The sequence below is a fragment of the Oncorhynchus kisutch genome, linkage group LG3 (assembly GCF_002021735.2).
Source record: "Oncorhynchus kisutch isolate 150728-3 linkage group LG3, Okis_V2, whole genome shotgun sequence".
Taxonomy (NCBI): Eukaryota; Metazoa; Chordata; class Actinopteri; order Salmoniformes; family Salmonidae; genus Oncorhynchus; species Oncorhynchus kisutch.
This window is the reverse complement of record NC_034176.2, coordinates 20,007,485-20,030,466: the sequence shown is the minus strand read 5'-3', so window position 1 is coordinate 20,030,466 and position 22,982 is coordinate 20,007,485. Positions and strand designations below refer to the sequence as shown.

Genomic DNA, 22,982 nt, shown 5'->3' with positions numbered 1-22,982 from the left:
GAGAAAAATGGGTAAAAACTATTTGGAATGTAAAGCCAGACAAAATTAAATGTGCCTTTTTATATAATGAATATGAGTTTGGGGGACTAAAACGATTTAATATTAAAGCTTTAAACCTCTCACTAAAATCTTCACTCATACATAAGTTATACTTGAACCCAAAACCGTTCTCCGGTAGATTATTAAGAAAGGCTCATACTTTGTTCAAAAGTGGCATTTTTGCCTTCATACAAATTACAACTTCTCATTTCCGACTAATTGAAAATGAAATGTTGTTTAAAGGATCGCCCTTTCTTAAACAAGCCATACAAGCTGGTTACAATTTCAGTTTAATCCTCCAGAAAAGATAGAACAAATATTACAATTAATGTTACGGTTAAACTCAAATATACTGATTAATACAAAAACATTCTTTATGGAAAAAGTGTTTAAAAATGGTTTTATATTTGTTAATGATATTATGAATAGAAATGGAGGAGTTGTGTCACATATGCAGTTATTGAAAATATATGGGAATATCTGCTCAATCCAACTTGACAACCAACTGATTGCAGCACTACCACAAAAATGGAGGAGGCAAGTGGAAAAGGGGAGGTAGGGAACTTGTTTGCCTGCCATATATTAAAGATACAAATTGGCTGAATGGAACTGGCCTAAATATAAAAATATACCAGTTTCATTTGAGGACAAAAATGTTGACAGCTGCAGTTGCAGACAGTTGCAAAATAAATGGGAAGAGATTTACAATGTACCAATTCCATGGCACTTGGTTAATGAACTGGTACAAAAAAACTACACTTGATTCAACACTTAGAGTTATTCCATTTAAATTATTATATACAATTCTTCCAACCAACAGAATGCTATATATGGGGCATACAACAATCTTAGCTCTGTAAATTTTGCTGCGAAGAGACAGAATCAATAGATCATTTGTTCTGGTATTGCCCCTATGTAGCTTGTTTCTGGTCACAGGTTCAGGAATGGTTAAAAAAAAATCGCAACATGCACTTAAAATTTACTTTACAAACAGCAGTGTTGGGCAATTTGGAAAGACATAGACAGTCAATATATAATATAAAAATACTAGTAGGAAAGGTTTTCATCATTAGCTCACAATCTGTGGATACTATACGATCAGAAAGGTTGGAAAATTATGTAAAACATCACAATACAATTGAACCATGTATGGCACATGGAAACCAAACGAGTGTGGTCTATGGTGATAGGTGGGATGGGCCGAGAGTGGCTGACGGTTGGGATTAAAGAGCTTATGTTTGGTAAAGTATGATTGTTATGCTTTATATACAGTTGAAGTCAGAAGTTTACATACACCTTAGCCAAATACACTGCTCAAAAAAATAAAGGGAACACTAAAATAACACATCCTAGATCTGAATGAATGAAATATTCTTATTAAAAACTTTTTTCTTTACATAGTTGAATGTGCTGACAACAAAATCACACAAAAATTATCAATGGAAATCAAATTTATCAAGCCATTGAGGTCTGGATTTGGAGTCACACTCAAAATTAAAGTGGAAAACCACACTACAGGCTGATCCAACTTTGATGTAATGTCCTTAAAACAAGTCAAAATGAGGCTCAGTAGTGTGTGTGTGGCCTCCACGTGCCTGTATGACCTCCCTACAACGCCTGGGCAAGCTCCTGATGAGGTGGCGGATGGTCTCCTGAGGGATCTCCTCCCAGACCTGGACTAAAGCATCCGCCAACTCCTGGACAGTCTGTGGTGCAACGTGGCGTGGATGGAGCGAGACATGATGTCCCAGATGTGCTCAATTGGATTCAGGTCTGGGGAACGGGCGGGCCAGTCCATAGCATCAATGCCTTCCTCTTGCAGGAACTGCTGACACTCCAGCCACATGAGGTCTAGCATTGTCTTGCATTAGGAGGAACCCAGGGCCAACCGCACCAGCATATGGTCTCACAAGGGGTCTGAGGATCTCATCTCGGTACCTAATGGCAGTCAGGCTACCTTTGGCGAGCACATGGAGGGCTGTGCGGCCTCCCAAAGACATGCCACCCCACACCATGACTGACCCACCGCCAAACCGGTCATGCTGGAGGATGTTGCAGGCAGCAGAACGTTCTCCACGGCGTCTCCAGACTGTCACGTCTGTCACATGTGCTCAGTGTGAACCGGCTTTCATCTGTGAAGAGCACAGGGCGCCAGTGGCGAATTTTCCAATCTTGGTGTTCTCTGGCAAATGCCAAAAGTCCTGCACGGTGTTGGGCTGTAAGCACAACCCCCACCTGTGGACGTCGAGCCCTCATACCACCCTCATGGAGTCTGTTTCTAACCGTTTGAGCAGACACATGCACATTTGTGGCCTGCTGGAGTTAATTTTGCAGGGCTCTGGCAGTGCACCTCCTGCTCCTCCTTGCACAAAGGCGGAGGTAGAGGTCCTGCTGCTGGGTTGTTGCCCTCCTACGGCCTCCTACACGTCTCCTGATGTACTGGCCTGTCTCCTGGTAGCGCCTCCATGCTCTGGACACTACGCTGACAGACACAGCAAACCTTCTTGCCACAGCTCGCATTGATGTGCCTTCCTGGATGAGCTGCACTACCTGAGCCACTTGTGTGGGTTGTAGACTCCGTCTCATGCTACCACTAGAGTGAAAGCACCGCCAGCATTCAAAAGTGACCAAAACATCAGCCAGGAAGCATAGGAACTGAGAAGTGGTCTGTAGTCACCACCTGCAGAACCACTCCGTTATTGGGGGTGTCTTGCTAATTGCCTATAATTTCCACCTGTTGTTTATTCCATTTGTACAACAGCATGTGACATTTATTGTCAATCAAGTGTTGCTTCCTAAGTGGACAGTTTGATTTCACAGAAGTGTGATTGACTTGGAGTTACATTGTGTTGTTTAAGTGTTCCCTTAATTTTTTTGAGCAGTGTACATTTAAACTCAGTTTTAAACCATTCCTGACTTTTAATCAGAGTAAAAATTCCCCGTCTTAGTTCAGTTAGGATCACCACTTTATTTTATGAATGTGAAATGTCAAAATAATAGTAGAGAGATTGATTCATTTCGGCTTTTATTTCTTTCATCACATTCCCAGTGGGTCAGAAGTTTACATACACTCAATTAGCATTTGGTAGCATTGCCTTTAAACTGTTAACTTGGCTCCTCGGAACGTTTGACACTTCCACAAGCTTCCCACAATAAGTTGGTTGAATTTTGGCCCATTCCTCCTAACAGAGCTGGCCTCCTTGCTCGCACACAAATGTTCAGTTCTGCCCACAAATTTGTGACATCTTCCTTGCTGAGTGGCCTTTCAGAATATGTCGATATAGGACTCGTTTTACTGTGGATATACAGTGCCTTGCGAAAGTATTCGGCCCCCTTGAACTTTGCGACCTTTTGCCACATTTCAGGCTTCAAGCATAAAGATATAAAACTGTATTTGTTTGTGAAGAATCAACAACAAGTGGGACACAATCATGAAGTGGAACGACATTCATTGGATATTTCAAACTTTTTTAACAAATCAAAAACGGAAAAATTGAGCGTGCAGAATTATTCAGCCCCCTTAAGTTAATACTTTGTAGTGACACCTTTTGCTGCGATTACAGCTGTAAGTCGCTTGGGGTATGTCTCTATCAGTTTTGCACATCGAGAGACTGAAATGTTTTCCCATTCCTCCTTGCAAAACAGCTCGAGCTCAGTGAGGTTGGATGGAGAGCATTTGTGAACAGCAGTTTTCAGTTCTTTCCACAGATTCTCGATTGGATTCAGGTCTGGACTTTTACTTGGCCATTCTAACACCTGGATATGTTTATTTTTGAACCATTCCATTGTAGATTTTGCTTTATGTTTTGGATCATTGTCTTGTTGGAAGACAAATCTCCGTCCCAGTCTCAGGTCTTTTGCAGACTCCATCAGGTTTTCTTCCAGAATGGTCCTGTATTTGGCTCCATCCATCTTCCCACCAATTTTAACCATCTTCCCTGTCCCTGCTGAAGAAAAGCAGGCCCAAACCATGATGCTGCCACCACCATGTTTGACAGTGGGGATGGTGTGTTCAGGGTGATGAGCTGTGTTGCTTTTACGCCAAACATAACGTTTTGCATTGTTGCCAAAAAGTTCCATTTTGGTTTCATCTGACCAGAGCACCTTCTTCCACATGTTTGGTGTGTCTCCCAGGTGGCTTGTGGCAAACTTTAAACAACACTTTTTATGGATAGCTATAAGAAATGGCTTTCTTCTTGCCACTCTTCCATAAAGGCCAGATTTGTGCAATATACGACTGATTGTTGTCCTATGGACAGAGTCTCCCACCTCAGCTGTAGATCTCTGCAGTTCATCCAGAGTGATCATGGGCCTCTTGGCTGCATCTCTGATCAGTCTTCTCCTTGTATGAGCTGAAAGTTTAGAGGGACGGCCAGGTCTTGGTAGATTTGCAGTGGTCTGACACTCCTTCCATTTCAATATTATCGCTTGCACAGTGCTCCTTGGGATGTTTAAAGCTTGGGAAATCTTTTTGTATCCAAATCCAGCTTTAAACTTCTTCACAACAGTATCTCGTACCTGCCTGGTGTGTTCCTTGTTCTTCATGATGCTCTCTGCGCTTTTAACGGACCTCTGAGACACAGTGCAGGTGCATTTATACGGAGACTTGATTACACACAGGTGGATTGTATTTATCATCATTAGTCATTTAGGTCAACATTGGATCATTCAGAGATCCTCACTGAACTTCTGGAGAGAGTTTGCTGTACTGAAAGTAAAGGGGCTGAATAATTTTGCACGCCCAATTTTTCAGTTTTTGATTTGTTAAAAAAGTTTGAAATATACAATAAATGTCGTTCCACTTCATGATTGTGTCCCACTTGTTGTTGATTCTTCACAAACAAATACAGTTTTATATCTTTATGTTTGAAGCCTGAAATGTGGCAAAAGGTCGCAAAGTTCAAGGGGGCCGAATACTTTCGCAAGGCACTGTAGATACTTTTGTACCCGTTTCCTCCAGCACTTGAAGACACTTAAAGTTCTTGACATTTTCTGGATTGACTGACCTTCATGTCTTAAAGTAATGATGGGCTGTCATTTCTCTTTGCTTATTTGAGCTGTTTTTGCCATAATTTGGACTTGGTCTTTTACCAAATAGGGCTATCTTCTGTATACCACCCCTACCCTGTCACAACACAATTCATTGGCTCAAAGAAATTCCACTATTTAACTTATATCAAGGCATACCTGTTAATTGAAATGCATTCCAGGTGACTACCTCATGAAAGTGGTTGAAATAATGCCAAGAGTGTGCAACGCTGTCATCAAGGCAAAGGGTGGCTTCTTTGAAGAATCTCAAATAGAAAATATATTTGGATTTGTTTAACACTTTGTGTGTCCAAACTTTTGACTGGTACTGTATATGGTCAAGGATTGTGTGGTTTCATGAGTTAAGTGCTGTGAAAAGGTATTTGCCCCCTTTCTAATGTTCTCTACTTTTGCATATTTTTTATACTGAATGTTCAGATCTTCCAATTTTCAACTAAAACCTAATATTAGATAATGGGTACCTGAGTGAAAAAATAACACAATTACATATTTATTTCATTAACAAAATTATACAACACCCAATGTCCCTGTGTGAAAAAGCAATTGCCACATTTTGCTGCAATGACTCAAACCAAACACTTCCTGTAGTTGTTGATCAGTGTCTCATGTCGCTGGGGAGGAATTTTGGCCGACTCTTCCATGCAGAACAGCTGTAACTCAGCAAAAGGTGTGGATTTTCAAGCATGAACTGCTCGTTGCAAGTCCTGCCACAACATCTCATTTGGGATTAGGTCTTGACTTCCAAAAGTTAAAATGAGTTAATTTTTTGCCATTTTCATGTATATTTGATTGTGTGTTTTGGATCATTGTCTTGCTGTATGACCCAGCTTCAGCTCACAGACAGATGGCCTGACATTCTCCTGTAAAATTCTCTGATACAGAGCAGAATTCATGGTTCCTTCTATTAAGGCAAGTCGTCCAGCTCTTGAAGCAGCAAAGCAGTCCCAACCCATCACACCACCATGCTTGACTGTTGGTATGAGGTATTATTGTGGAATACAGTTTTTGGTTTTCACCTGGCATAATGGGACCCATGTCGAACAAAAATAAATGTGTTTGTTTTCTTCCAGAGCCCCCCAAATAAGGTATTCTGATGTGATTTAATCATTGACATGGACTCAGAACATCCAATTTTGTTGTTTCTCTATGAACAATTGTACAAACTTCAAACCAAGAAAAATAAAACTGAGAACATAATTTGGGAAAAGAAAAACCATAGTGCACTACTTTCTCTTGTACACTAAGGACCCCGGGAAGAGTTGGAGGGGAGAGGAGCTTTGTCAAGTTCTGTCAAGGGTCATGTCAGGATGAGCCTGCAGGAAGGGTACAACATGAGGGAGGAGGATGTCTTCCCTGTAACACACAGCATTGAGATAGCCTGCAATGACAACAAGCCCAGTCCAATGATGCTGTGACACACCATCCCAGACCATGACGGACCCTCCACCTCCAAATCGATCCCGCTCCAGAGTACAGGCCTCGGTGTAACGCTCATTCCTTCGACGATAAACGCGAATCTGACCATCACCCCTGGTGAGAGAAAACCGCGACTCGTCAGTGAAGAGCACTTTTTGCCAGTCCTGTCTTGTCCAGCGACGGTGGGTTTGTGCCCATAGACGACATTGTTGCCGGTGATGTCTGGTGAAGACCTGCCTTACAACAGGCCTACAAGCCCTCAATCCAGCCTCTCTCTGCCTATTGCGGACAGTCTGAGCACTGATGGAGGGATTGTGTGTTCCTGGTGTAACTCAGGCAGTTGTTGTTGCCATCCTGTACCTGTCCCGCAGGTGTGATGTTCGGATGTGCCGATCCTGTGCAGGTGTTGTTACACGTGGTCTGCCACTGTGAGGATGATCAGGTTTCCGTCCTGTCTCCCTGTAGCGCTGTCTTAGGCATCTCACGTACAGACATGGCAATTTATTGCCCTGGCCCTGCAGTCCTCATGCCTCCTTGCAGCATGTCTAAGATGCAATAAAACTGTCCTTCTTTAGACTAGTTGAGTATCTGGAGCATCAGCATTTGTAGGTTCGATTACAGGCTCAAAATGTCCAGAAACAAAGACCTTTCTTCTGAAAATCGTCAGCCTATTCCTGCTCTCAGAAATGAAGGCTATTCCATGCGAGAAATCGCCAAGAAACTGAAGATCTCGTACACCGCTGTGTACTACACCCTTCACAGAACAGCGCAAACTGGCCCTAACCAGAATAGAAAGAGGAGTGGGAGGCCCCGGTGCATAACTGAGCAAGAGGACAAGTACATTAGAGTGTCTAGTTTTAGAAACAGATGCCTCACAAGTCCTCAACTGGCAGCTTCATTAAATAGTACCCACAAAACACCAGTCTCAACATCAACTTGAGGCGATGCTGAACACTGAAATCTAAACTTTAGGATGTCACAGGAGGAGATTGCAGTTCAACATTCTTTATCTGATCTTCTTTTCCTATTTACCATATATAAGGGTATATAAGAGTATGATAATTCATTTCAGCAATACCTGCATTTGGCCAATAGCTCGCTCACTGAGGCATGTACGAACATATGCATGTAGGGCAGCAGATAGCCTAGTGGTTAGAGCGTTGGGCTTGTCAAACAAAAGGTTACTAGTTCAAATACCTGAATCGACAAAGTGAAAAACCTGACAATGTGCCAGTGAGGAACGCACTTAACCCTAATTTGCTTCAGGGGTGCTGTATTACTATGACTTACAACACATTTCCCTGCACCTATTTGGTGTGTGACAATGAAAACATATTTTTTGATAAGTGGATGCTGCACCCCTCAAACACATTAAATAGATTGCTGAAAAAGACAGATCCTCCGGTGGGTGGGGCATGTGCGCTGCTAGTTTATACTGTTGTGGGGCAGGCCAGTAACCAGAGGGTTGCCCGTTCAAAAAGCTAGACTGACGGCTGCACCCTTGAACAAGTCACTTAACCCATAACCTGCTCCAGAGGCGCTGCTCTTCGGCTGCTCCTATGCTTCTTTCAGCCTTGTGTGTCATGTCGTGTCTGGACGATTGGCAATTAAAGAACAAAAATAAACCTTTCAGTTTTTATGAACAACAAAGTTGTACCAGTATGTTAAAATTTGTTGATGTTACACGTTAAGATACAGTGCCTTCAGAAAGTATTCACACCCCTTGACTTTTTTTGTGTTGTTTTGTTTTGTTACAAGGTGGGAATAAAACGTATTTAATTGTCATTTTTTTGTCAACGATCTACACAAAATACTCTGTAATGTCAAAGTGGAAGAAAAATTCTAATGTTTGTAAAAAAGATATATATATAAAAAATAAAACACGAATATATTTTGATTACAACAGTATTCAACCCTCTGAGGCAATACTTTTTTTACATGGCAGTATGGACACACACACAGACAAATCCCCACTCATAAAACTCTTACCTGCAGAGGGGGTCTTGGCGACAGTTCTTCCTTAGCTCCAGGCAGTAGGGTTTGACTTTGTCCTCGAAGGAGCAGAAGGGCACGATGGTCTGCCTCCTCCGTTCAGCACAGCCTAGGTCCTGGCAGGGGCAGAAGAGCAGCTGGTGGCTGTAGTCGGTGGGCACACGGTCCAGGAACTGCCTCAGGGCCTTGTGGCAGCGCTTACGGTTACACGGTTCCCCTTTGCTGCAAGTGGCAATGTAGGTGGAGCGCTGTTTCTTACAGGTGTTGTTGAGGTTGCAGGCCTTCGCTGCGTCCAGGCACGGGTTACAAGTCTTGCTGGGGTCAGAGCAGGTGTTGGCTTTAGGGGTGACAGTGTGCATCCCTGCAGAGAAGGGGGAAGGGGAGCATTGGAAAAATAATATGCACTTAACTATCTATTGCAAAGCTGTGTTGTTATTATGGGTCTGACCTATAGCATTTGTTAACTGGCTCGTGACAAAATTATTTGACACCATCATGATAACACATAACACAAGTTAAATTGATGTGCTCCGACTACTTATGACCATTTATGTTGTCAAGTTTGTGAGTGCTGAAAGTGGGCTTCATGATGATGGTCTTAGTGCTCTCCCTATGCTAGGGGTTATTCAATATCATATATTTTTTCCAAGCCAACGCTAAGCCATCTGAGACTTGGATAGCTCGCCTATATCCATTCTTACTGAATAATTGATTTGGAGAGGCCTTGAGTGAAATGTGAATGAATAAAGTTGATTCTGCTCATGTGATTGCTTCATGTCTCCCTGGATTCTTCCCACCACTAAGAAAGAACATGATGTACCACTGTAACTAAACACCATGACACAGACCTTGATACTGTTTACAACATGTGAATTAGATGTCTTGTTGCTTATTGACATGTGTAATTGGTTTGTGAGTATGGAATATTAAACACAGGAGCTCAAGGACATGGGAAAGGCTCACTGTGCTGCAGTATTGTGGCCTATTGGACAGTTTAAGTGGCAGATGAACCATTTCCTTTACTTACTGTGATCACACCATGTCATCTAGATATTGTAGAAAACAGAAGTCAATAAATGTGCATAGTCTGAGAGCAGTTTTGACTGGTGGTGGTGGTACATGCCCATCTGCTTTTGAGATATCACTAATAAAAGAGTATCACACTCACTCACATTCCGCATCCCTTGTACTTAGACTGTATCAGAGAACATAACCTCCCTCTTCCTGTAGATGATGGTATTTCAGAGGGTGCGCTGGCTTGGTGACATCCAGGGAGATTCATCTCTTATTCAACAGAACCAATCTCACTCTGTGTCTATCACGCAGCAATGAGGAAAAACCTTTCCGATGGACTGCATGAGCAGCTGTACTGTCTGTCAGTGGTGAATCACAGATGATCAATCCTAGAAATACCATACACAGAATGGACATCACACAAACACGGAGCATTTCTGTCCAGGATAAACCACATGTTTTACCCAAAAGGCTCAGGTTTTTCTGTTTCCATCTAAGCAGGCTGGCACCCGTGTCTCACTGGACCTGCTCTCACCTGGGGCCAACGCCAGGCCACTGGTACATTCCAGCCAGCATTTACATAACAATGGCTAACTTTAACACCTTCTCACAAAGCAACCATTTTGATTATGCAGAGGTTGTTGTCACCCCTAGCTATGGAAACACAATTTCATTAGTATAACATATAACATATAACATCAAATCAAATTGTATTAGTCATATGCGCAGAATACAACAGGTGTAGTAGACCTTACAGTGAAATGCTTACTTACGAGCCCCTATCCAACAATGCAGTTTCAAAAAAATACAGATAAGAACAAGAGATAAAAGAAACAATTAAAGAGCAGCAGTGAAATAACAATATGAGACTATATACATGGGGGTACCGATACAGAGTCAATGTGAAGGGGGCATCGGTTATTGGAAGTAGTATGTACATGTAGGTAGAGTTATTAAAGTGACTATGCATAGATGACAACAGGGGTGAGGGGGGAGGGGGAGGGGGTTCACTACAAATAGTCAGGGTAGCCATTTGACTAGATTTTCAGCAGTCTTATGGCTTGGCAGTAGAAGCTGTTTCGAAGCCTCTTGGACCTAGACTTGGCGCTCTGGTACTGCTTGCCGTGTGGTACTAGAGAGAACAGTCTATGACTTGGGTGGCTGGAGTCTTTGACAATTTTTAGAGCCTTCCTCTGACACCGCCTGGTATAGAGGTCCTGGATGGCAGGAAGCTTGGTCCCGGTGATGTACTGGGCCGTACACACTACCCTCTGTAGTGCTGTGCGGTCGGAGGATAAGCAGTTGCCATACCAGGCAGTGATGCAACCAGTCTGCTCCTACTCTCGATGTGTATAGGGTGTATACACTAGTGGAACAGGTGTTACAGTCAAAAGAGCAACAACAGAACCCCAAAAAAGCTAATGATCTCTTTTTCAACCACATGGACACATAGACGCAACTTCCTGTCGATAGGGGGAAAATGAAAAGGTGGATTCCATTTAGTAAAGATTGGAAAACATTTTTGCTTTGTTAGCTTTGTCTTTATCCCTCATTCACCAAGGCTGCCCCCAGGAGGAGAACATGCTAGGTCAAGGGCTGTGGGATGATCTGTGGTGATCTTTATGTATGCCCATGAATCAACATCAAACACATCAGCTACCACAGCAAGTGAAATCACTGCAACACTTAACAAAGAGCTACTGTCAGTTTTAGAATGGATTATTAGTAATAAGTGATAAATAAAAAACTAAAAGCATTGTATTTGGGACAAATCATTAGTTAAGCCCTAAACCTCATCTAAATCTAGTAAAGTATAATGTTCCGATTGAGCAAGTTGAGGAGAATAAACTGCTTGGTGTGTAACTCTCAATTGTAAGCTGACATTGTCAAAACCATATTGATTCAACAGTTGCTAAAATATGGAGAGGTCTGTCCAAGATAATGTGCTGCTCTGCTTTCTTGACCTCACAATCAACCAAACAAGTCCCATAGGCTGGACTACTGCCCACTTATATGGTCAAGTGCTGCAACAAAGGACATATGCAAATTACAGTTGGCCCAGAACAGAGCACGGGGGGCTAATATCAACAACATGCATATCAATTTCTTCGGGCTCAAACTAGAGTAGAGATTGACTGCATCACTGCAGGTCTTTGTAAGAGGTATTGACGTACCGAACTGTCTGTTCAATCGCAGCTCAGACACACATACATAACCCACAAGACTTGCCACCAGAGGTCTCTTCACAGTCCCCAAGTCCAGAACAGAGGCTAGGAAGCACACCGTAATATAGAGCCATGACTATATGTAACTGTCTTCCACCTCAGGTAATTCAAGCTAGCAGTAAAATCGGAATTTAAAAAAACAGATAAAACAACATCTCACAGCACAATGCGGACTGTGAGAGACACACACTAACACACACACTCTAAAACACCCACTCTACACGCACCCACACATTATTCTTAGTAATGTAATGTAGTATTGAAATGTAAGAATGGAGCAATGTACATTTGTATAATGCACAATGTTTTGTATAATGTTTTATATCTGTTTGGACCCCAGGAAGAGTAGCTGCTACCTTGGCAACAGCTAATAGGGATCCTAATAAAATACTAATACTAAATTAGACTCCAAAGAAATGCTGATATTAGCAGCAGGGAATGAGGCCAAACTGGGCCAAACCTGGCCAAAGCGGTCCAGAACCAGGCCAGTCCAGCTGGAGGGGTGGTTTGGAGGTGCTGTCCAAAGGCGCTACACATAACAGTGATGGATTGCAGCACCTAAATCTCCTCTGGCCATCTGCAGCCTGTAATGTGGGGCACAGGGGTTCCAGGATAAAAACTAAATAAGAGAAGGAAGAGGCACAAATATTTATTTATTTATCTGACCAAGCAGTGAGGTTTTACTTTTTCTGATTGGGGAGAAGAGATTGAATTGGGTACTCAAAGCAGAGAGATATCCTGACACAAAGGCCCTCTACATATAATCAGAGAGAGTAGCTGGATGGAAGATATATTGGTACAGAAAAATAAAACATTTCTAGTGCATTATGAAAGGTTTTGCCTATACAACTTTCAGTAATGCAAGAAGGGTGATGGGCAACTTGCAAAAATGGAAGGCTTGTTGATCACAGCAGGTCATCCCTGACAAAGGGAACAATGTGCCGTCTCCTGCCAAATGATTGGACCACCACTTACGTATACCTGCTCAAGTGTTTTCAATTAACCCGGCCAATCATCATCGCGATCAGCCCTTCACACGAGCTCTAATGAACACACAATTCTGATATCTCTTTCGGTGTAGTCCCATTGCTGCACACAGCAGATACAGCCAGTCTTGGGAAACCTCTTGGAATGGCCTCACCATCACAATACCCAGAGCCTTCTGCTGTATTAAGTCATGCTGGAAATAGAGGGGTGTGTCCTGATTATTCCAGTTCATCGAAGATGTTCACTGTGGGACAACAACTGTTTATCTGCATGTTGCTGCATTGAAATAAACCTTTGTTGGTGATGACTGTTACAATGTGGCTCTGTTGAGGCATCTTTGCATGCAAGTCAGAGGCATGTTTATCATGCAGTGCACGCTATGTAGCAACATGTGTGACTTTAATTGGTTTTTGGCACGCACAAAATATACACTGAATTTCTTTTATGATATCCCCGCTCTTTGACTGGGCTATAAACAGGGTTATAATAGGGCGTTCGTCCACAGTGCTCATAAATTAAGACTATGTGATGGCCATCTCCTGAAAAGCACAGTGCAGTAAGTACAGCCCAGTCAAGGGATCTGGATTTACACATTTTCCAGAGTAAGGGATCTTCCTTCCACAGTAATTGCTCTCTCTCTCCATTATTTGAAACCTGCATTTCATATATCATCCTGGACTCCGGGGAGCAGGAGTTCAGTACAGGTTAGAGTGGGGCTCTTGGCTTCAGGTATGCTCACTGTAATTAGGATGGGTGCCAAAGTTTGGATTTAATATAGCCCTTGGTGAGTGTGCAGGGGCTTGCTAGAAAGTCTTTAGTCCATACCCCTGGGAGCATGTCAAGCATTTCCATGTCAAAGGATTCATCAGTTTTTTAGCTCAGGCTTGTGTCACAGCAAGGTTTCCAGTGGCCAGGGAATGCCTTGACTACACGCTACTACATTTGCCTACAGAAAGCCTGACTGCCCATGTTTGGGATCTGCTATGGTATCAGTAGGAAAGCTGTTTTATAAGATGTATTATGTGTATTATGTGTATTAAGAAGATAATGGCTGCTTTACCAGTTCAGAAATGTTTTCCAATGTGTTCCATTCATATCAAACCTGAGACAAATATCATTGCAGCAGAAATATGCAAGCGAGTCGATTCACGTATTCCCCAAACATTAGTGTAGAATGTCTAATTGTACCAACAAAACCGACTAATGAGGGTTGCCAGGCCCATGTTTGGAGGATTATTCAGTATTCTATTTAATACAACCTTCTTAGAATAAAGCTGACTGCACAAACAACTAATATGTTACCCTTAGACCCCCAACACTCATTAAGTGTCCATGGAGAAAACAAAGAGGCAACTGTGAGCTAATTGTAAATGTAAACGGATTATAACTACACATAGTACAGCAGCTGAACAACGACAGTACTGTAGCACACATCAGGGCAACATTGTCTTTGACAATGAAACAGTCATTGTTATGAGGGTAAGGTGAGGACGTCTAGCATTGGGCTGCATGCTGATCCTTTTCCCCCAGCTGTAGAAATAGGTTTCTGAATTGAATTAGTTGGGCATGTGGAACAGAGAGGTGAGAGGATTATTAGGCCGAGTAAGAAGGTCTAACTAAGGGGAGTCAAACTCAACTTCTGGAGGGCCGGTGTGGGCTGCTTTTAAAAAAATCCTGGAATCTGCATAGATAATAAGTAAATTAACTCAAAATTGGGTCACAAGGACAGAATAATTTGTGTAAAATGAAATAGAAATTACAGTCAATTATATACTTGTATGCTATGGAATATTTCGTAATATGACAATCATTTTCATCTGGGCTTTGATTAGGGGCCAACCGGTTGAGGTGGAAAAATGATACGAGTGCTATCCAATATCCATCACAATGCCCAAGAGTAAGACTGTGTTCTTGTACAACTTGAAGTAAGAAAATGGTGGACATGTGAGTGTTGACTTGGTAAAGCAGACTGGCATTCTCCTCTCTGACAGTTGCTTTGTTGCTTTGCCCTGTGTTCATTTGGAGATACAGTGGAGTGTTTTTTTTTCTCATCAATGTTTTCCCCCCTTATCTCTCTCACTATAAACTCTTGAAGTTGTAGAGATTATTTTTCAATTTTCTAACCTTCCTCCTGGAGAGTGTTTTTCGCCATCCTCATCAACACAGCAAGATATCACATTCCCTGAGCTTCGGTTCAGTTTACCGTTTTATAAGTGATTAAGCACACTTTTGTGCAGTTGAAATCAAAGGGGTATTTCAGAGAACAACTGTAATTACTTATATGTTTGCCTGTGGGCTTTTCCCACTACCACAATCAATGATTCTGTCCTCTGAAATGATAAATAATAAGTAACCTAGGGCTAGAGGCTAAATGGATTTAGGAGAGCAAATCAGATTTTTCACCTTTGAAAGAGTGTAGGAATTTTTTTAAACAAAAATTGACATATTAATGAGTCTCAGACACATTTTAACATGTTTCAAATGAGCTGAAAAATAACCAAGACGTAAGCTACCTGAGCTCCAACAATTTTAGTACTATAGAGTAAAGAAAGGCAGATGGCCTTCTTAACAATCTAAAACGCCAAGGTATTCAAAGCAACTTCCAATTTATATTTTGTCTGGTGCTCTCCTTTTTTGATATATCAAACCAGTATATTTTCAAACAACCATGTCATTTGCTGACTTCAAGCTAAAGGGATTATGCAAAAAGCATGTCTTTCTTGTACCTCCGAGATATGAAACAAAGCATGAGGCATCGGCCAGGAAAAGCAAATGTGGCATCTCTGCTGTATACTGCTTTTGGCAAATGAGGCTGGATCATCCTCCGGCAATTTCTGTAGGAACTGGATGAAAGAAAATGATTGGATTTTCAAGTGACTATAGCCTATATCTCCTATAGCTGTGGCAATGGCCCTGCGATCCTCCAATCTAACCTTCATTTTTTTTGTTGCTATGTCTTATAATAAGATCTGCATTGATTAGTAATGCCCTCTCAGTAACAACCAGTTAATTAAATGTGAGCAATAGTTCCCATGCTGAATAATTGCTTTGTAATTAGTAAACCAAATAGGAAATCAAACTGAAAGGAAAATCTATAGATGGGAATATGGAGGCAAATACATGGGTTTATGTAAGCAAGACCCCCCCTTGGAGAACCAAGGAATATAAAGAGGAATCCATAATATTTACTTAATAAAAGCCTTAAAGAGGCTGAATGGAACTTTTGGCTTTGGGGCTGTTGAGCCAAAAGGAGTCGCCCAAATGGACAAAAAATATTATCCATAAATTACCTCATTGGAGAGAAACGGGCAAACGCGCTTCCCTCAGCCATGAGCAATTTTTTTTTCTTCATGGTATAAGACATCCTTCCTGTTCTATCTTGTATCTTTAAGAGTATTAGTGTTGTAATTATACTTATTACATGTCATTGTATTTTTATAAGTGTTGTAATTATACTTATTACATGTCATTGTATTTTTATAGTCTTTTCATATGGCATAGTCATTTAGTTTTACATAAGATGGTCGCTCTTACCTGAGATAATGGAAGCGAGACGGAATGCATCAGGGTGGCGAACAGGCATCACAGGTTCATAAGGGGATGTTTCATAAAACTCTCGACCTGGGAAAACAGTCAAGTTCAAGTTTAATTTGTCACATGCATAACTACAGTGAACTGCTTAACTTGCAAGCCCTATCCAACAGTGGAGTATTCAATATCAAATATTATAACTAATAAAAATAAGAAATGAAAAAAGGAGAAATAAGAGAGGAAGCCAGCCACTGCTCATGACCTGGCTTATACCATCCCTACGGTGAAGCATGGTGGTGGCAGCATCATGCTGTGGGGATGTTTTTCAGCGGCAGGGACTGGGAGACTAGTCAGGATCAGGGAAAGATGAACGGAGTGCATTCGGAAAGTATTGAGACCCCTTCACTTTTCTACATTTTGTTATGTTACAGCCTTATTCTAAAATGTAAGAAAAAAATCCTCAATCTACACACAATACCCCCTAACGATGAAGCAAAAAATGATTTTTAGAAATGTTTGCAAATTTATTAAAGATAAAAAACAGATAAAGCTAATTTACATAAGTATTCAGACCCTTTGGTATGAGACTCAAAATTGAGCTCAGGTGCATCCTGTTTCTATTGACCCTCCTTGAGATGTTTATACAACTTGATTGGAGTCCACCTGTGGTAAATGTAATTGATTGGACATGATTTGGACACCTATAAGGTCCCCAAGTTGACAGTGCATGTCAGAGCAAAAACCAAGCCATGAGGTCGAAGGAATTGTCCTTAGATCTCAGAGACAGGTTTGTGTCGAGGCACAGATCTGGGGAAGGATACCAAAATATTTCTGCAGCATTGAAGGTCCCCAAGAATACAGTGGCCTCCATCATTCTTAAATGGAAGAAGTTTGGAATCACTAACACTCTTCCTAAAGCTGGTAGCCCGGCCAAACTTAGTAATCAGGGGAGAAGGATGTTGGTCAGGGAGGTGACCAAGAACCCGATGGTCACTCTGACAGAGCTCTAGAGTTCCTCGACCCTAAGCACACAGCCAAGACAATGCAGGAGTGGCTTCAGGACAAGTCTCTGAATGTCTTTGAGTGGCCCAGCCAGAGCCCGGACTTGAACCCGATCGAACATCTCTGGAGAGACCTGAAAATAGCTGTGCAGCGACGTTCCCTATCCAACCTTTCAGAGCTTGAGAGGATCTGCAGAGAAGAATGGGAGAAACTCCCCAAATACAGGTGTGCCAACCTTGTAGCGTTATACCCAAGAAGACTTGAGGCTGTAATCGCTGCCAAAGGTGCTTAAACAAAGTACTGAGTAAAGGATCTGAACACTTATGTAAATGTGACATAGACATTTTTTTGCAAACATTTCTAAAAACCTGTTTTTGCTTTGTCATCATGGGGTATTGTGTGTAGATTGATGAGGTAAAAAAAAACAATTGAATCAATTTTAGAATAAGGCTGTAATGTAACAAAATGTGGAAAAAGTCAAGGGGTCTGAATACTTTCCGAATTCACTGTATAGGGTCAGTGCCAGTACCAAATGTACAATGTGCAGGGATACTGGAGTATGCTCACACCCACATAATATAGTGGCACATGAATTACAGGGTATGTGTAGAGGTGCATTAAATAAAGGAATACACACATGCAGACACAGTATGATCTCAAAATATATCAAAAGTTGTTGACCTTCACATGTTTCTAAGGCAAGGAGTCATGGTTTTAGAATCATTGCACAGGATAATACCAGTTTTTTTGTGCTATAGCAATGAGCAATTATCTACTGTATAGTGTACCTAAAATGTTAATAACAGAAACCAGTGAAGGTTGAATTCTACAGATGTTGTCAACTTGAGTTTTTGGCTCTTAATTGGTCTGTCTGACTAATAACACATTTTACACCCTGAAGATTTCAATAGTGTGAACAGTTGGCTAATTTTGTGATATGCAAAGCAGATCGTTCACCACGGTCAGATAATTTCCTTTTGGAAAGAACATTTGGCCATGGTGTTCTGTGGTTTGGGTCAGGCAGCCTCCAACGCTGAACTGCCAGGGCTATGTTTGTAAAAAATGTCAAATTAGCACTCAACTGACTGCACTACTCCCCTGTGACTCTCTCTCAGAAGCCCCTAATCCTGCGTTTAAAATTCACAGCCATTCGGTGTGATTCAGACAAACCCTCCAGTGTGTAATAGCTTTTGCATTTTGATCTTAACAGAAACACAGCAAGGCTGTTGTGGGACAGACAGGGAGCCCACCGCAGCAAATGAGAAAATCCTAAATCTGTGGGGAGATGTGAAGCTCAGTGGATAACCCTCCAATCAATAGATATCACCATTTTGTTTATCACACCACTCCGTGCTGATGCTACTTCAATGGAAGGTAGTGTGTGCATCACTTATGTATGCATGCACTACTGTAAGTTGCTCTGGATAAGAGTATCTGCGAAATGACTAATGTAAATGTATAATGTGTTGATCATGTTGTACACTACGGTGCATATTTCATTATCAGGCTGCGGATCAGGCGGAATAAAAAACATAGCCTTGAAAATTTCACTAAAATTTTTATTTTACCTTTATTTAGGCAAGTCAGTTAAGAACAAATTCTTATTTTTAATGACGGCCTAGGAACAGTGGGATAACTGCCTGTTCAGGGGCAGAACGACAGATTTGTACCTTGTCAGCTCGGGGGTTTGAATTTGCAACCTTCCGGTTACTAGTCAAACACTCTAACCACTAAGCTACCCTGCCGCCCCAATTAATAACACAGTCTTATGTGGGTTCACAGTACGTTTGTTGAAAGCAAAACCGAGGCATTGTATTACGATACGTTATCTTAGTATCCTAAAGAACAAAGGGAGAAACTACAGTAAAACAGCTATGGAAATACACCACTTTATAGAAGTCAAACTAAAGATGGTTTACAATAATGCCAAATGTCTAAAAGACAGGGGTGGAAGTCACGCAACGCCATCTCCTCCCAAGGAGCCATCCTTAGTAGACACGAAGAGTTGCTTCGGGTCTGATAGAAGGGTTCCAGGATGTGGCCAAACGTCACGACCTAGCATTGGACGCATTGTGGGAGAAATTCTGTGTGTTTCCTACCAGGCAGCCTACCACGACTGAAAACTCCCAGCCCCTCAGTAACCCAACTGGGAGCAGCGCCATCACCCCGGTTTTCCGGGAACCCTGCTTACCTCCCTCGGAGCGCTATGATGGTGATTCCAGAACCTGCCTGGCCTTTCTCTCCTAGTGCTCCCTCGTTTTCGAGCTGCAGCCTTCTTCATTTCCCTCGGACTGCTCGAAGATAGCGTACATTATCACGCTGATGTCCGGGAGGACACTCGCCTGGGCCATGGCGGTGTGGGAGCAGCAATCTGCCATCTGCCTCAGTTTGGAGATATTCGTGGAGGAGGTGAGAAGTTTGACGCTCCGGTGTCCGGGAGAGAGGCTGCCTGGAAGATACTCCAGCTTTGTCAGGACTCCCTCAGTGTGGCAGACTATGTGGTGGAGTTCCGCACGCTAGCAGAGGATGGTACTTGGAACCCGGAAGCGCAGTTCAACACGTTCCTGCATGGATTATCGGAGGAGGTAAAGGATGAGCTGGCAGCCCGAGAACTTCCGACTGATCTCGACTCACTCATCACTTTAACCATCCGGATCGATGGTTGGCTATGGGAACGTAGGAGGGAGAAGAGGTCCGATCGCTCACTCAAGGATCCCACCTTGCATCTGAACTAAGGAAGTCCCCGGCGTCTACGTCCCCGAGAGGATCCGAGCTTACCGAAGTCCCTCCAAGAGCCTCCGGAGACTGCCGATTCAGCTCTTCCTGAGCCGATGCAGCTCAGCAGGGCTAGGCTGTCTCCAGCCAAAAGGGTATGCAGACTTGAGACCCATAGTTGTCTATACTGCAGTACTGCCAATCACTATGTGTCTGCCTGTCCCTTCAACAGACCTAGCTCATTCGTTGGAGTGAGTACTCTGGTGGGCATCACAGATCATTTTTCATCTCCCCTTGCTCACCCCCCTCTCCATGCCATACTGCGGTGGGGCGACCAGTCCAAGTCTCTCCAGGTACTCATCGACTTGGGGGCCGAAGTGAGTCTCATGGACCTTACCCTGGCATCCGAACTGGGCATCCCCACTCATCCCTTCTCCATTCCCATGACTGAATGCCCCTTGTTTCCGGATTCCAGGCCCACCCCTCTCCTCCATCTCATTGACGGACGACCGGAGCACATGGTGAGATGTCTCCTGAGGGTTCGACCTCGGGGCAGGGGATTCCAGTACCTGGTTGACTGGGAGGGTTATGGCCCAGAGAGAGGAAAGGTGCTGAGTCTCTGTTAGGTACATCCTGGACCCAGGCCTCATCTCTGAGTTCCAGCGCCGGCACCCTGCTCAACCAGGTATGCGCCCAAGTAGGATGCCAGGTGACGTCCCTAGAGGAGTGGTACCGTCACGCCCTGATCTGTTTCACCTGTCCTTGTGCTTCTCTCCACCCCCCTCCAGGTGTCGCCCATCTTCCCCACTTATCCCCTGGGTATTTATACCTGTTTTTTGTCTGTGCCAGTTCGTCTTGTTTGTTCAAGCCTATCAGCGTTTTGTGTCTCAGTTCCTGCTTTTTCCAGTCTCTCTTTTCTCACCCTCTTGGTTTTGAGCTCTGCCTGTCCTGACTCTGATCCCGCCTGCCTGACCATCCTGCCTGACCCTGAGCCTGTCTGCCGTAGGGTACCTTTGCCCCTACTCTGGAATACCGACCCATGCCTGCCTTGACCTATCGTTTGCCTGCCCCTGTTACAATAAACATTGTTACTTCTACACCATCTGCACTTGGGTCTTACCTGAAACACCTGCTCTTTTCATGACATGGACTGACCAGGTGAATCTTTGTGAAAGCAGTGAGCACTTATTGATGTCACTTGTTAAATCCATTTCAATCAGTGTTGATGAAGAGGAGAAGATTTAAGCCTTGAGACAATTGAGACATGGATTGTGTATGTATGCCATTCAGAGGTTGAATGGGCAAGACAAAAGCTTTAAGTGCCTTTGAACGGGGTATGGTAGTAGTTGTCAGGTACACCAATTTCAGTGTGTCAAGAACTGCAATGCTGCTGGGTTTCTCACACTCAACAGGGGTTTGGACCTGACCATGGAACCTGACCAGGACATCAGACAAAAGTATGTGGACAGACATTCAAATTACTGGATTTGGCTATTTTAGCCACACCCGTTGCTGATAGGTGTATAAAAATCGAGCACTCCGCCATGCAATCTCCAAAAACAAACATTGTCCTCAGAATGGCCTCACTTCCGGCGCCGACAGAGATGGCCCTCCTCGCTTCGCGTTCCTAGGAAACTATGCAGTATTTAGTTTTTATACGTGTTATTTCTTACATTGGTACCCCAGGTAATCTTAGGTTTCATTACATACAGTCAGGAGGAACTATTGGATATAAGAGCAACGTCAACTCACCATCATTACGACCAGGAATACAACTTACCTGAAGCTGATCCTCTGTTTTGCCCACCACAATGGATCGGATCCCAGCCGGCGAACCAAAACAACGTAAAAGGGGCAAACGAAGTGGTCTTCTGGTCAGGCTCCGTAGACGGGCACATCGCGCACCACTCCCGAGCATACCACTCGCCAACAAGGTAGATGAAATCCGAGCAAGGGTTGCATTCCAGAGAGACATAAGAGACTGTAACGTTCTTTGCTTCACGGAAACATGGCTCACTCGAGACACGCTATCATCACGCATTGCGCCGACAGAAACAAGCATCTTTCCAGTAAGAAGAAGAAGGAGGGGGGGGGGGTTGTGCCTTATGATTAACGAGACGTGGTGTGATCATAACAACATACAGGAACTCAAGTCCTTCTGTTCACCTGACTTAGAATTCCTCACAATCAAATGTCGACCGCATTATCTACCAAGAGAATTCTCTTCGATTATAATCTCAGCTGCATATATTCCCCTCCCAAGCAGACACATCGATGGCCCTGAACGAATTTCATTTGACTCTATGTAAACTGGAAACCACATATCCTGAGGCTGCATTCATTGTAGCTGGGGATTTTAACAATGCTAATCTGAAAACAAGACTCCCTAAATTCTATCAGCATATCGATTGTGCAACCAGGGCTGTTAAAATCCTGGATCATTGTTATTCTAACTTCCGCGACACATATAAGGCCCTCCCCCGCCCTCCTTTTGGAAAAGCTGACCACGACTCAATTTTGTTGCTCCCAGCCTATAGACAGAAACTAAAAAAGGAAGCTCACGTGCTCAGGTCTGTTCATGTCACGTTCTGACCTTTATTTCCTTTGTTTTGTATTTATTTAGTATGGTCAGGGCGTGAGTTGGGTGGGCAGTCTATGTTTGTTTTTCTATGATTTGGGTATTTCTATGTTTCGGCCTAGTATGGTTCTCAATCAGAGGCAGGTGTCATTAGTTGTCTCTGATTGAGAATCATACTTAGGTAGCCTGGGTTTCACTGTGTGTTTGTGGGTGATTGTTCCTGTCTTTGTGTTTTGCACCAGATAGGGCTGTTTAGGGTTTCACACGTTTCTTGTTTTGTTGTATCAGTTGTTCATGAGTAAGTTTACATATTAAAAGAACCATGGACACTTACCACGCCGCATATTGGTCCTCTGATCCTTTTCGCCTCTCTTCTTCGGAAGAGGAGGAGGAAATCCTTGACAGTTCAAACCTTGTCCGACCAATCTGATTCC

The 22,982-nt window shown here is 43.0% G+C and overlaps 1 protein-coding gene across 1 annotated transcript in view; it reads right to left on the bottom strand.

The window, feature by feature from the left end:
- The window catches only part of LOC109871565 (GDNF family receptor alpha-2-like), a 70,073-nt gene that overhangs the window by 26,404 nt on the left and 20,687 nt on the right, over nucleotides 1–22,982 (bottom strand). Inside the window, exons 3-4 of the mRNA XM_020462457.2 lie at nucleotides 16,257–16,343; nucleotides 8,494–8,857 (exon numbers count right to left, since the gene is read on the bottom strand). Of these exons, the coding sequence (XP_020318046.1) occupies nucleotides 8,494–8,857; nucleotides 16,257–16,343 (451 nt within the window). The remainder of the gene's footprint in view (nucleotides 1–8,493; nucleotides 8,858–16,256; nucleotides 16,344–22,982) is intronic.